At 51.8% G+C, this 13,500-nt stretch overlaps 4 protein-coding genes across 4 annotated transcripts; 2 read left to right on the top strand and 2 right to left on the bottom strand.

Moving 5' to 3' along the window:
* Positions 1-843: 843 nt before the first annotated feature.
* On the bottom strand, positions 844-1,378 carry COCSUDRAFT_58603 (hypothetical protein; the record flags this gene model as incomplete). The annotated part of the gene is made up of 2 exons (XM_005643797.1): positions 844-989; positions 1,231-1,378. The coding sequence occupies 2 exons, from the start codon at positions 1,376-1,378 to the stop codon at positions 844-846; spliced, it is 294 nt and encodes a 97-aa protein (XP_005643854.1).
* A 593-nt stretch (positions 1,379-1,971) lies between these two features.
* COCSUDRAFT_25815 (hypothetical protein) lies at positions 1,972-3,969 on the top strand. Its single transcript, XM_005643796.1, has 5 exons — positions 1,972-2,145; positions 2,236-2,339; positions 2,457-2,513; positions 2,781-2,963; positions 3,376-3,969. Exons 1-5 carry the CDS (start codon positions 1,995-1,997, stop codon positions 3,520-3,522), a joined length of 642 nt encoding a protein of 213 aa, XP_005643853.1. The 5' UTR covers positions 1,972-1,994; the 3' UTR covers positions 3,523-3,969.
* Positions 3,970-4,789: 820 nt separating this feature from the next.
* Positions 4,790-5,520, top strand: COCSUDRAFT_34266 (hypothetical protein). Its single transcript, XM_005643795.1, has one exon. The coding sequence runs from the start codon at positions 4,911-4,913 to the stop codon at positions 5,100-5,102; it is 192 nt and encodes a 63-aa protein (XP_005643852.1). The 5' UTR covers positions 4,790-4,910; the 3' UTR covers positions 5,103-5,520.
* Positions 5,513-12,517, bottom strand: COCSUDRAFT_48903 (hypothetical protein; the record flags this gene model as incomplete). The annotated part of the gene is made up of 11 exons (XM_005643794.1): positions 5,513-5,768; positions 6,106-6,345; positions 6,851-7,053; positions 7,708-7,839; positions 8,388-8,588; positions 9,014-9,168; positions 9,903-9,968; positions 10,584-10,727; positions 11,122-11,272; positions 11,629-11,797; positions 12,327-12,517. The coding sequence occupies 11 exons, from the start codon at positions 12,515-12,517 to the stop codon at positions 5,582-5,584; spliced, it is 1,839 nt and encodes a 612-aa protein (XP_005643851.1). The 3' UTR covers positions 5,513-5,581.
* Positions 12,518-13,500: the final 983 nt, after the last annotated feature.

The raw sequence follows: 13,500 nt of genomic DNA, 5'->3' as shown, positions 1-13,500 counted from the left end.
GCGACGAATCCAGAGAATGGATGCGATTCGATCCGGGTGTGAAGAAAATTCTTTGAAGGTGAACGAACTTGTTTCCAAGGCTCCATGATGGGAGCATAGAATATCAGGGTACAGACATGCCGGGATGTCTTCTGCCTTGCGAAAACGCAAATCCGTTTATTCAAGGACTCGTGCTTTTTAACAGACTTTCAAAAGTGATGTTTGATAATACCCGGTATAATCATGGAAGTTGTAAGGGAGGGTCCTCTCTATTTCTTGGTGTGGGTGAGCCTACTTATGAGCCTACTGACAATTATTATCGCCTGCCGCATGTGAGTGCCACAAGCATGTACGAGATAGCACTCTTTTTGACAATCTACATGGACCACTTGCACTCAACTTGCAGCTTTAAATGTCTTAATGCAGGTGTATGCTACAATGTCACTACTGCGCAATTTGCATCGCGGCACTTCAGCTGCACAGTTCTGCGGTTGCACACCTAGAGGCCTCTGCGAATATTCTAAAATTTAATTCGCAGCCGCTGCAGGTAAAACGTCTGTCTTATCCGTGACAGATCCTAGAACTCGCTACAAGAAGAAGCCTGCAGTGCCAAGAAAGGCCACTGCATCAGCAGACTACCCTCTGATGTCTCAAACGTGTAAAATACCCAGAAGCAGCAACATGTTTGCAAAATGAAAGCAGCCTGTGACGAAACCTCTCCATCTTTCTGCAGATTTGGTTCTTGCTCCTGAGTGAAAAGAAAGCCCGAGTGAAAGGCCCTGTAACAGGGATAGCTGTGTGCTCAAATTAAATAGCTTTTTGACTCATTGCTGTTCGCCCCTGCCAGGTCCGCCTCAGGGCGAATCACCCTCTGCCCGACTGGCCACGTTTTCGCTTCTTCACGCTCGACTGCTGGTTGAAGCCGGGGATGGGCGGTGTGTGCGTGAACATCTGCCGGTTCAGTGGCACCCTCTCTGTCTCTGGCCTGTTTGCCAGCTCCCTCAAATCCTCTGCAACCAGCACAGCAATGAAAATGCTTGCAAAGTCCTTGTCCACAGTCCCTGCAGCCTTCACCACGCTCCTCTCTGCTGTTGAGAGGCATTCATGCCAGTTTTAAGGACCCCACTCCAACAGTGGAAGACACCATAAAATTTCCAACTCTTTGACAATCAAGCAGCTGTGCTGCAGTGACATTTGCTAGGAATTCACTGTGCTTTCGCTGCCAAAGATGCGAAGGTTATGTGAATCTACCTGGTAAGGCAGCAAGGGCGGCCTTCTTCAGTTTGAGCTTCACAGAGAGGTCAGTCTGCCAGGCCCGATGCTGCATCATTTTGAGCCGGTTATACTCCTTAGTGGCATCCTTCCAAAGCTGCGCGTCCTCTGGGCTGAGCTTGGGCATCTCATCCTCTGTCAACTCTTCCAGGATCTGCGTGTCAGGCAAGCAAGATGTAAATGGACAATACGTCAAGTTATAGATGTACATACCTGGAAATTCAATCTACTTGGAAACACGAAGAGTCTGGAACTATCCTTACCTTCAACAATCTAGGTGTTTTGAAGTCCCGCCCAGCTGCAGCTTCCTCAGCCTTCTTCGCAAAACCAGCAATACTGAGACGTGAGAACGACAATGAATCACAAAAACCTATTTGCCGTGCGAGCTCTCTCCCTGTCCTGAAAGCGAGCATGGGTGACACACGATCTATCTGAGATCACTATCTACTTGCCAGCATGCCTGCGATGTCAATGTGCCTATAACCTTCTTTACTTACAGTGGCGATAGGTCCACTACTTACATGAATTGTCATACTGTAATTTTGGAGCTTGAACAGTTCCTGCGCGAGGAAAATTTGGCCTGGTGGCTTGCCTGAATTGGCGACATGACGCATACATTGCAGCTTCATGCGCTTCTGGGAAAAGGATGCACTTATGGTAGAAGAGGACATTCAAATTCTATTTAAGGAGGTCTGCGTCGACGCTCTTGCCCTCTTGTATAAGTTTTGCAAGTTCAGGCAGTCATGACCACACCTGATGGTCTCAAATGCAACACCATCAGGAAGATCGCGGTGTTCTGTGGTGCATCCAGTGGGAACAGTCCAGAATATTTGCAATGCGCACGAGAACTGGGGCATGAAATGGTCAGACGAGGCATAGGACTTGTCTATGGGGGTGAGCTGACATGGCAAGGCCCTGTGCATCGTCTCGGGTTAACCACACTATACATGAACATATGTCAATCATTCATATTTTGTCTTCCAGGCGGAAATGTCGGGCTTATGGGGGAGATCGCACACACTGTGTACAATGGACTGGGTGAAGAAAGCGTCATCGGTGTCATTCCAGAAGCACTGCAACCTCGTGAGGTAGGAGCTCCAGGGACTACTTTGTCATACCATAAAGCCTCAGCCATACAACAAATATATTATTTATCTATCTGCAGAGGAGGAGCTGTGCCAAAAGTTTGTGCTGTGCGCCTGCAGATCTCTGGAGAGACCGTTGGAGAGATCAGGATCGTCCCAGACATGCACACCAGAAAGGTGATCACCAGGCTGTCCATAGCTCACATAGTCAACTCCACATAGCTCTCTGTTGGCTCAAGACAACGACATCGCACTGCTGCACTAGTCGCTTGCACAGGACCCACTCTCACCCATGGGTCTGCATAATGCATCTGGCTGCGGGCGTGGCGATCATGTAACACTTGTAACAGCGGACCTGGGGATGACAGGCAGTGGTGTCAACGGAGGCAGATGCATTCATAGCGATTGTAGTAACATTAGTGATACTGGATGGGGGGATGACAGGCAATGATGTCAGCGGAGGCAGACGCCTTTATAGGCATTCCAGGGGGCTTTGGCACGCTTGAGGAGCTGATGGAGATGGTGACATGGCAGCAGCTGGGCCTGCACACAAAGCCAGTGGGCATCCTCAACATTGCCGGCTACTATGATCACCTGCTCGACTTCTTCGACCATGCCGTTGAGGAGGTGTGGCCACAGAAACACCTGCTGCTTGAAGATCAATCTGTAAGCAATGCCCTCCAGCGCGCCATCCCTGCAACTCCTGCGCTGGTGCCTCCATCAGTGGACTCCCTACATGTGACAGTTACTGCCCAGGGCCATGTGGTCGCACCTGTGCTATTTTTCCAGCACCACAGAAAAACATCACGCATCATCATTTGGGTCTTTGTTGGAAGGGAGGCCCCGGCTGGCAAAGGGTGGTATAATTGCTGAGCACTGTGCCCTCGGTTGATCAGGTCTTGCTTTGTTCTGACTAGTCGATAAAGGGATGGAAATGTGGCAAACCATACTTGCAGCCTGTCTGCTGATGCACATCGCGTCTCTTGGTGCATGACAGCATGTGAATGACTAAAGGAGCTGCTGTGTGTGCGCGGTGCAGGGGTTTGTGAGGCAGCCAAGCAGGGACATCGTGATTCAGTCGAGGGACCCAAGGGAGCTCATAGAAAAGCTGGAGACCTACTCACCCCCATCCTCCATCATCAGGCTGGCGCTGGAGGGGAAGCTGCTGCACAACCTGCGAGGATAAGAGCAGAGCATGCTCTCGGCGGGTTTTGTGAGCGTTTTTGAGTATCCCCTGGGGGCCCCAGAAAGCTAGGTGGCATGGATGCACAATCTGCGCTGATGATCGCAAAGGCAGAGCATCTGTGCAGCGGCAGCAGCCGTGTGAGAAATTCGGAGCACCCTAGAGAGTCTGTCTGTCAGAAATGTACATTCTGCTCAGATGTGAGCAGAGCGTGCTACCCCGCATCGGAGCAGCGTTAGTGAGAAGCCCGGAGCACCCCACAGAGCGCTCTGTAGGGATGCATATCAAAGTGGATAAAATTAGAGAAAGGCACAGCAGGGAAAACAAGATCTAGGGAAGGTTCAGGGCATCCACAGTCTGGTCTGTGTGATAGGGCTGCACAACCTGCACAGATGTGAGCAGAGCGAGGCATAATTCGCTGTAGAGCAGAGTTTGTAAGGAGTTAATAGCAATATAAGTCGCTGTACTGTGTTGTAGCAATGCACGTTCTGGCTCCTGTTCAGTCAGTTGTTGCTCTGCAGTGCCCATGCAAGTGCGGCTGCTCTTTCTTAACCACCAACTGGATTCAGAACCCCACTGGCTCCAAAATGAGAGTTTGTGTTTAAGCATCTGGGCACCAGGATGTAAGTACTGATGAAGAGACAGCATTACCGCTTAAATCACAAAAGGGGTCAGTGTCAATCATGATCATGGGCCCTGAAGGCATGTAGATTTATTTTTGGTCAAGGTCAGATTAGATTCCCTGCTGCTGGCGCACTCACTCTTCACTCTTAAACTGCAGCTGTGTAAATGTCCTTCGGTGTGCAGAGCCTTGAAGAGCTATTCAATGGAAAAAGACTTGACCAAACTCCCAAAAGCTCATGTGATCGCACATGCACTGAGGGCGTCCCATGCAGCGATGGGAAGCGATTGTCACAGGCTGTAAGCAGTCAACCATTAGCAAAAGGCTGTGTCCTATAATGCAGCTTGACAATATATACGCGTGACATGAATGGACAGACTGTCTCAGATTGCACATACCTGCCAGTCTAGAATGAACAGTGAGCATGATGCCTTCACAAAAAGAGTGCCATCTCGATATTTCCCGGTGATTTGTTACGTTCTCTAAAGCACAGTACAGAATGCCCTTGGAGTCAGGTATGTTACTATGATGATCTTGCATGGACACAATTAGTCGCTGCAGCCCTGCACTGATTGCTTGAGCAGGCCGGAGCGGACTTCACCCTGGAAAGCTTGAACACCTGAAAAACAGGTAGAAAAACACGAGTGGGCCTTCTTGAATTTGCCACCATTCTGTGCCGATCCGTTCACTCTAAAGTGCAAGATTGCCTGCTGCAGAAAAAAAAACACCTTTCCTCTCGAAACTCTTTCTCACGGCCACAATCAAGCACATGAGACCTGATGCGTCTGATCTGCCTCCACTCCTATCACCTGGGCTGCTGGTGCCCCTAGACCCTGTTCTTTCAAGAAGAAATGGGGACTACTTATTCCTGAGACCTTGCCAGGACACTCTAGTGGCCACGTTTGCTGCTCCCGTCTTCCAGTCTGTCCTCCTGTCTGACATTTCCATTGGGGAATTGTAAGAAAAACCAAAGTGTACCGACTGAGAGATCTGCTGCCTAAAGCCCTCAAACACCCTGATGCTTAAATCTGTTCATCTAAATTTAATCTGGACATTTATTGATCCAGCCAGGCATACCACTGGGACCCCTACAAGAATCCTGGGCCCTCTCCTTGGGCCCTCTCCTTGCTACAATACGCGGTACATGAAACCTGATGCCTTCTTTCTGATAACCCCTCCTAAGGCAGTCCCATAGTAACCTGCAGCTCCTTCCTTCCTCCTCTTGCTGCTTTCGCCTCTATACCTCCTTCAACCCGCAGCATCCAATCCTCCACAACACTCTGATCATACAGGAGCCAACACTGCTCCCAACACTTGGAGAAGCCAAACCAGTTCACCCCAGCATCTTCCGGTAAGATTTTGCTCTCTAGAGTGTCATTAAAACCCCCCAGCAGGGTTATACCCAAGGGAGGAGGTACCCCCCCGGCGGGGCCTCTCCTCCTATCGGCGTTCGCCGCGGAACGCTACGGGCCACTCCTTCTGCGGGGCGCGGTCCGTATCTACGGGCCAGGGCTTCTGCGTACGGGCGTACGGGCGAGCGGAGGTGAAGTTGGGCGACATGAAATTGTCCCACTTGCAGTCCTTGTCGAACTCTATCATGTCGTGCCCCGGCGGCAGCCCACAACACCTGCGCAGTGCAATTTTGATACTAAGCACCCACCATCACTCTCACAGCATCCGTCCCCGCACTCGGAACATCAGATGCATCTGGTGCCCAGACCAAGGCAGATGTGAGCAACCATTCAATGATTGCCAGCAGCCCAGCACGGCAGCAAGAACAGAATGGGTCCAGCGGCCTCTGTCTTGCAATGAACCTGCTACATAGCATAGCTGCACACCATGCTGCATGCACAATCACAGCAAAACTGCCTTGACTGAAGTCCTGCAGCTGTCTGCCGTTGCACCTTGCCTCTTTCAGGATCAGCATGCATGTTTAGAAGCCAGCGAGTGAGGCGGCTGCGCACTTGTAGTAAGGGCGGTGGGGTGTGAGCGACCAGTCAATGGGCGCGGATGACTGCACGTCGGCCCAGTCGGTGGTTCGAATCCCGCGCACAAATTCTTTTTTGTGGACATCGCCCGCGTCCCGGTGGGTGTACGCCAGGCGCACGTTGGGGTCGACCACGAATTTGGAGTAGCCCAGCCGGAGGAAATCGTTGCACAGCAGCGAGCACTCCGAGGCCGCGCACTCGCCCTTCTTGTGACCCCTGATGCATGCATGCATGCAGGCGCTTATCACTCTTTACTATCATAACACACTGCTCCTGCCAAGTGGCAAGGTGGGTCTGCGAACAAGCTTCGTACACGCATGCATATACATGAGTTAAAAGGAGCATTGTGGCAGAATTGCCCTTCTTGTGGCCATTGCTGGGGTGCATTCAAGCACAACAGGGAAAAATTCCGTGCCATTGCGAACTCCATGGAAGCCGGACAACACATCGCATTCCAGCAGGCATGAGATCCGCGACAGCAGGATTTTGCCGCAACTGGCATACACTCAAGTAGCTCGTTGAGTTCTGTGGATGTTTCAGGACTGCACTGGCTGCTGACTGTTGGACTCCCTGGTCAATGCTGTTTCAGTCAACAACCACTGTTAAAGATAGCGCTAAAGCAGCTGTGCGGAGAGCCAGACAACCAAAACCTGCACGCATGCAGCAAGAAACCTTGCTCTTTCAAGAAACAACAACAACTTTGCAGCTGCCAAGCACGCACCTGACGCGGACGTTGTGGCGCAGGAAGGGTGCGGAGTTGAGGACCACGAGCCCGTTCCAGCAGCACTTTACGGGGAAGGGGAGGCCGCGGGCGATACGGTCCAGGGAGTAGGGGTCCGTAACGTACGGGGTCTCCTTCAGGAACAGGTTGCCGTCCGAATCGCGCGCCACCCAGATGTCATAGAACTCCATCGGGGACTCCGCCTGATGTCAAATAGGTGATTCAGCACCAGATCAGGCAATGTGAGTCCCTGCCAAAGAAGGTCAGGTAAAGGGCTCCAAACTACATCATAGATAAGGTCCGCTGCAGCACAGTCAGAGGTGCTCCCTCTCCCCACGTTAAAGTCCAACCTTTTTCAGATCCCCCTCCACCCCCCTGAAAGGATCATATAGCTTATAAACACTATATCCACCATTGCATTCCTTGTGTAAATTATTACTATAAGGGCCCTTTCCCTGATCCCATATTCCCTGAACCCTAAGCTAAACCGGTTGAACTTTAGAGTGTGGGTGCTCCCGGTGCCAGACATGCAGATTAAGGTTGCGCAGTACAACTGCAAGGACTAGCGCAGATAGCGCAGAGCACATGTCGGTACAGCTACACGCACGACCGGCTTGCGTCCTATACATGGTCATCATGAACAAAGTTGCGTTGCCTCTCTGCAACATGCGCTGCCAGCATGTTTTCAACAAGCAACAAAGCCCTGACACTTTGCTCACGACAACAGGCTTGCCTGCCCGGACACACCATGGCCCGCACTCCTTCCTCTTTCACCACCTGCCCTTACGCCCTCAATACCAGACGCTTTCGGTAGTCCCATATCTTGCTCTGCTTGCAATCCAACGGCAGGCGCGAACCTTGAAGGCTTCTTTGATGGCGGGGCGGTCGCGCCAGCTGAACAGGATGGGGCCGATGCGGCTCAGCTGCATGCCCAGCCACGTGGGCACCCAATTGCGCGCCCAGTACTCAGCAAACCTCCGCCGCTGGAACTGTACCACAAGAAAAGACAGTATGATGTCAGTCTCTTTCCTTGTGAAATTTAAAGCAGCCGTCAACCCAGATGTCTCTCTGCCTGGACAAGATTGTGCAAGTGTGTCACATTAGGAAAGACAGACAGGTGAATGTCGACCCCTCTCAAGTGCTCGAGCAGCCTTTACCAGACTCTACAAAGAAATCAATGCACGCCAGACCAGAGTGTTGTCGCGTGCTGCGCAGCGTTCCTGATTGGGCAGATGAACTCTTTCATCATGACTGAAGCTTGTCATGAGGCAGGGGAAGCAATTTGCCTCACCAAACCCATGGCGGATGCCAGCCTGAGATCCCCATACATGATCAAGTAACCTAGGGGGAACAACCGCCGCACCTGCCAGGGCATCTCCTCGAGCTTGGGGCGGTCGAAGTTCAAACTGGAGTGTTGATGTAATCAGCGTTGTGGCTGGCAAGAATGCCATCTTCCTACATCTCTCTGAAAGCCCTTGAACCTCACCTCCTCGCGCTACTCCTACTTAATTCCTTCCAAGGGGGATAGTCAGCGAACCTGCCAGGGCATCTCCTCGAGTTTGGGCCGGTCGAAGTCCATGCCGCAGGCCATGTCGGCGCGGTGCTGCAGCAGCCGCACCACATCGCGCGCGCAGAAGAAGACGTCGTTCAAAAACACCACGCGCTCGGCCGGCCACATGGGCTTGGCGCGTGCCTTGCCGCTCGGCAGACCCCACGCGCTCAGCTTGCGGTCCACCACCTGTGTGGTTTCGAGGCTCAGAAGTCAGGAAACCAAACAAAAGGCGACGATATTTTCTTTTCTATAATGGCAAGTCATGGATATTGAAAGGACCTGATTGAGCCTATTGTGGATTTTCCTGCATGCCTGCAGCCTGCCTAGTGGGATCAGCAGGGCAGTGAGTGAGTGCTTCACGGGAGCTCAGGCAGCTTCAAAGATCGCGCAGGACTGCACCTCTTAACATGATCCTATACACACACTTTGCAGGGGTGCAGATTGCGTGCTGATTGGCAAGTAGGCACAAAGCAGATACAGGCTCTACGAGGCGAGACACGACATAGCAGTTGCACTTCATCCAAACATGCCAGCAGACGCTCAAACTGAAAGCAGAAACAGATGGGTCGGCAGCAGAGCAGTCAAATACATCATCGACCCCTGCAGAAAACCCTGTGGAGGGGGCGTGCCTCGGGATCGTGGGGCAGCAGAAGGGAGGTGGATGTTGGCAGGCTGCCGTTGAGCCACAGCGGCTCCAGTGCCCGGTTGCGCGCCTGCGCCAGAAACTCTATTCGCCCCTCATCCTTCGCCCGCGTCAGGCTCCCCCCTGCGATTGACACGTCGTCCAGAGTCTTATCCTCGAGAGAAATCTCGTTGATGAAAAGCATGATTGGAGGCCCTTTTGGGCATGCTTTTCCTTGTGGCAGGCGCCAGATCAATGATCAGTACACAGTCTTTGTCACACACTGAGCACCGCATTAAATCTGCAAATCTGCCAAAACACAATCAGCGCACCATACCTTGTGCTGATCAGAGTCTTGTGCTAAATAGTCTTGTGCTAAATGTCGTTGTGCTAGACAGTCTTGTGCTTAAGCAGTCCTATGCAAGATTACCCTCAACACAGCAGGCTTCACACTAGATTGGGCATGACACTAGACACATCTACCCCTTGTGCAGGCGCCGGGACACACTCACCACACCATGCTGTGTGCTAAACACAGTCATGTGGTAACCAGTCTTGTGCTAAATAAAGCATGAGACTGAACATCCTACGATCTGCCCATGGCTGTGTGCAGACTTTACTGCAGGATTCACGCTCCGCCTGTTGAAGAACACCATGAATATTGCCTCGTTTCTGCTTTACATTCCTTCTTCTCCTGTCACACAAGGTGACAGGAGAAGCAAGGGACGCACAGCAGATATGAGGCAGGGTTCTTGCGTTCTGCCTGCTAATCAAGAGCGGCATGCATCGGGATACTTCAAGGATGGGCGAATTGCCAGTGCACCTGCATGAGATGGTGAAACAGTAGGGGAAAGCTTGGGGGAGAAGCCGCAATGTACCTATCACTATTCTGTGCGGTATCTGCATCGCCGCCAGTAAATGCTGAAGCACCTCCAGCCACGCCCCTGCATCCCGCAAGGTAACAACGTCAATGAGGACCCAACACACTGTAGTAGTCATTCTAAACCCCGCAATAAACAATTATTTTTAGCCAAAAAGGGTGGAAAAGTAGGACCCTATCTCCCAAAATATAAACCCTTTGATGAGTTTTTAGACCAGATCCGGAAAGCTTTTGACAAGCACAGTCCAATGGAGCATGACCCTGGTGTTTTTGAAGTCAGGAAGACCCATTAAAGCTGGTTTGAACCCGCACCGCCCGGGGTGCGGGTTTTAGAGTGAGCACTACAGTATCAACACTAGCATACACAACCAGCCTTGGCCCTGCAAAGCCCTCATCAGGCGCCACAGGGATAGTAATTGCCTCCCTTGCGCATGCAATCCTCATTGGCATGACAAAGGAGGCAAGCCGGAGCAATGAGATTGGCACGCACAAAGGTGATAGATGCCATTTGTGTGGAGCCTGATGAGCCTCATGAGCAATTGACTACGCACCACTGCAGGAGACTAGAAGAAGACGAGCAAACTCAGCATGCTCTCGCAAGTCAAGCAACCGCACAGACAGACGCAGAAGGCATTTGCACGCTCATTTGAGGGGGGCACACGAAGGGATGAAGCTGAACCTGTGCTGTCAGTGCTGCCGCTCTCGTAGATGGAGAGGAAGGCTGTCTCGGGCGGCAGCACGGCAAACAGGTGCACCAGCTGAATGATGAAGTGCGGCAGGACATCCTCGTTGTTGTGCATGTTTGCCGCTATTAGGTACCGCTCTGCGCACATGCATCACTTGCACGCTAACTTGCGTGGCCATTTCTTCTCACATTGCAAGGACATCTATGCTCTCAATGAAGCAGTGATTGGGACAGAGAGAGGTTCCCGTTTTCACTTGCATGTGCAGCATGTTCTTATTGTGAACACGTTGTCAACAAAGTAAGTTGAACTCTTGCACAAAGCACAAAGCAATGCATCTCAGCAGCAGCAGAACCCTTCCTACCACTTGCATGCCTTTCCAGATGTCTTTATTTTTGTCACTTTGCATCAGAAGCAGAAAACGCCAGAAAACGTCTTCACTTCTTATTGTTACTTTATCTGCGCAGCTTCAATAGTGGTTGGAAGCGCAGATTTTGAGGAGGAGAGGGACAATGTAATGGCATGGGCAGGCACCTAATCCGCCGTTGTCGCGTTTCCCGAGCGACCCAAGATGCAGCGTGGGGTCCCAGACGCAGTCCACGGTGCTCTTGGCATGCGACAGATCCCACACAATGCCCTGAACCTTCCCCATCAAGCTGCCAAACTCCGTTGTGCTGTCCTCCGCCTGCGCAGGAGTCCAACAGCATTTGCTCACCACACGCGCAAGGTGCTTGCATTGGACACAGATCTCAGAGGCAGGCAGGAGTCAATTACTGAGTAACTTATACCCCAAGCGACCTAGAGATAGCACCAGGCAGCCGGAAACCACGGCATCTCGGTGAAAGAATTAGACACCACACAGCATGTGAGTTTGAGACACGACCTAATGCTCGATTGACAGCTTCATAATTCTTTCATGTCCGGCATACCAAACGTTGCATCTCCTGCTCCTTTGCATTGGTATGATTGATTGACAATCATGCAATATCCTGTGATAATGGTGGTCCTGGCATGCAAGCATCATACTGCTTCAGCACCCACCTGAATCTCTCGCAGGTGCGAGGCTGCCTCGGCGGGGTTGACAGCCTGGCGCACAGCTAGTCTCAGCAGCTCCGGGTCATACTGCGCAAGATTGAGCTCTGCCACTTTCCCTGCCAGAGAGAACGCCATCGTCTGAGTGCGCGTCGGCTGCGCCGTCAGCTTCTGGCTCCTGCATGCGCCAAAACTAGTTGTCAGCTGTCTGAACCCATCTGTCTCCTTTTAGAGCTCAAGTGACTCAGTGGCTTGCAGACCGACCCGGGAGTATTTTTATTCAATCCCTGCTTTGCGTAACATGTAATAGATTGCCCCACTCAGAGGCCATCTTAGGCCTTAGCGTCCAGAGGAATACCATTTTCAGAATGCCCGCTCGGGCCCTGAGAAAATCGTGTGACAGCTGATGCTGTACCAGAAAGCAGCTCTCACTTGCGTGCCAATTACTGCAAGCGCAAAGGCATCTCCACCCCAACCCCGAATGGGTGAGAAGCCATGTATAACAAATATATTATCTTGCAGTCAGCAACCAGAGCTGGATACAATACGTTGAAGACAATTTAGTCTCCCTTTGTAGTTGCAGGACATCAGGCAAGTTTGCACTGCCACACAAAGCATCCGGGGCCGAGCAAGGGGCTGCCGTGGGCTCGCAGCCACAGAGACAACCATGGTAAAAGGCGCGGCTATTTTTAGGGCTGATAACACACCTGGGCTTGGCACTGCCGGTGAAGCAGAGCATGTACAGGAGCCAGATGACGAGCAGCACCCAGAGGGCCGCCAGTTTGGGGCTTTGTGAGACGAACTGTGGCCAGGGCCCAGGCCCATTGAGAAGTGCGAGGCGCCCCTTTCTGAGGCCCTTGCACTTCCTGCTGCAGTTTTGCCACACAGCTACAGCCATTTTCCTCCAGCAGTCCTGCTTCTGTGTCTCGGGAGACCCCATACGCGTGGGATCGGCGCTTCGAGCCCCTGCCACTCTCCTGCCCAACTTCCCATGGGCTGCATCCTTTATTTCAGCCAGCTGAATAACCGCATGCAGCCTGGCTGCTCCCTTGAAGCTTTTCAATGCCGATGAGATCCGAGACAACAGAAAAAGAGAACTTGTGGAATGCGAACCTCTTAAAACATCACAATAGATATTTCCTTTTCAGCCTTTTGTTGCTCCGAGGGCAACACTGTGAAACGCTAGCAAAAGCGATGAACGATTGCTTCCGTAGATCGGAATGCCTATGTTCTGTGAGTCAATTGCGTTCTTTCCACTTTTGCGATCGGGACTGTGCCATACACGTTTGCTCAACAATACCAAAAGAAACAGCTGGAAGCTGCTTGGCTTGGATACGCCGGATGCCCAGATGAATGCTGTACGACGATAGAGCACCCACAGGTAATGAAAGATTCTCGGTGATTGCAACTTGTGGTTGGCAAATGTCTTAATTTGTACCGAGTCAAAACAGTCAAGGCGCCTAGATGCAGACCCCCCAGCTTCCCTGCCAGCTGGCACACGTCGGGCTGCCCAACGTCAAGGTGCATCAGCGTTGAGCTTGGTGAAGATGCATTGTGCAACTCCCCACGCCCTCAACTGCCCATTCTTTCGATGTAAGATCACCTAGGCACCAGTAGCTCATCTGCATTGTTCCTGGCAGCATGGCCAGCCATGCATATGCAGCAGCAGCTATATATATACTACCGTATATAGTATAGCAAGGTGAACTGCAGCTTGTCTGCAGGACGCACCTTGCCTCTTGGCAGGAAAAGCGTGTGATAGAAATAAGGTGAACGGTCCCTCAGCCGGCTTCATATACTGGCCAGCCGCCAGCCATCACTGACTGGCAGTCATGCATATGCGTGTGCTAGTCACTGACATGGCATGTCATGCCTTAGGCT

Source organism: Coccomyxa subellipsoidea (assembly GCF_000258705.1).
Source record: "Coccomyxa subellipsoidea C-169, whole genome shotgun sequence".
NCBI lineage: Eukaryota > Viridiplantae > Chlorophyta > Trebouxiophyceae > Coccomyxaceae > Coccomyxa > Coccomyxa subellipsoidea.
This window is presented reverse-complemented; position numbering and strand designations above follow the sequence as displayed.

Excerpts from the sequence above, each read along its gene's own strand:
- COCSUDRAFT_34266 (XM_005643795.1), top strand. The coding sequence starts at position 4,911 with ATGAGACCTGATGCGTCTGATCTGCCTCCACTCCTATCACCTGGGCTG.
- COCSUDRAFT_25815 (XM_005643796.1), top strand. The coding sequence starts at position 1,995 with ATGACCACACCTGATGGTCTCAAATGCAACACCATCAGGAAGATCGCG. Across the intron at positions 2,146-2,235 it reads CATAGGACTTGTCTATGGGG|GCGGAAATGTCGGGCTTATG; the intron begins GTGAGCTGACAT and ends TTTGTCTTCCAG. Across the intron at positions 2,964-3,375 it reads TCGACCATGCCGTTGAGGAG|GGGTTTGTGAGGCAGCCAAG; the intron begins GTGTGGCCACAG and ends TGCGCGGTGCAG.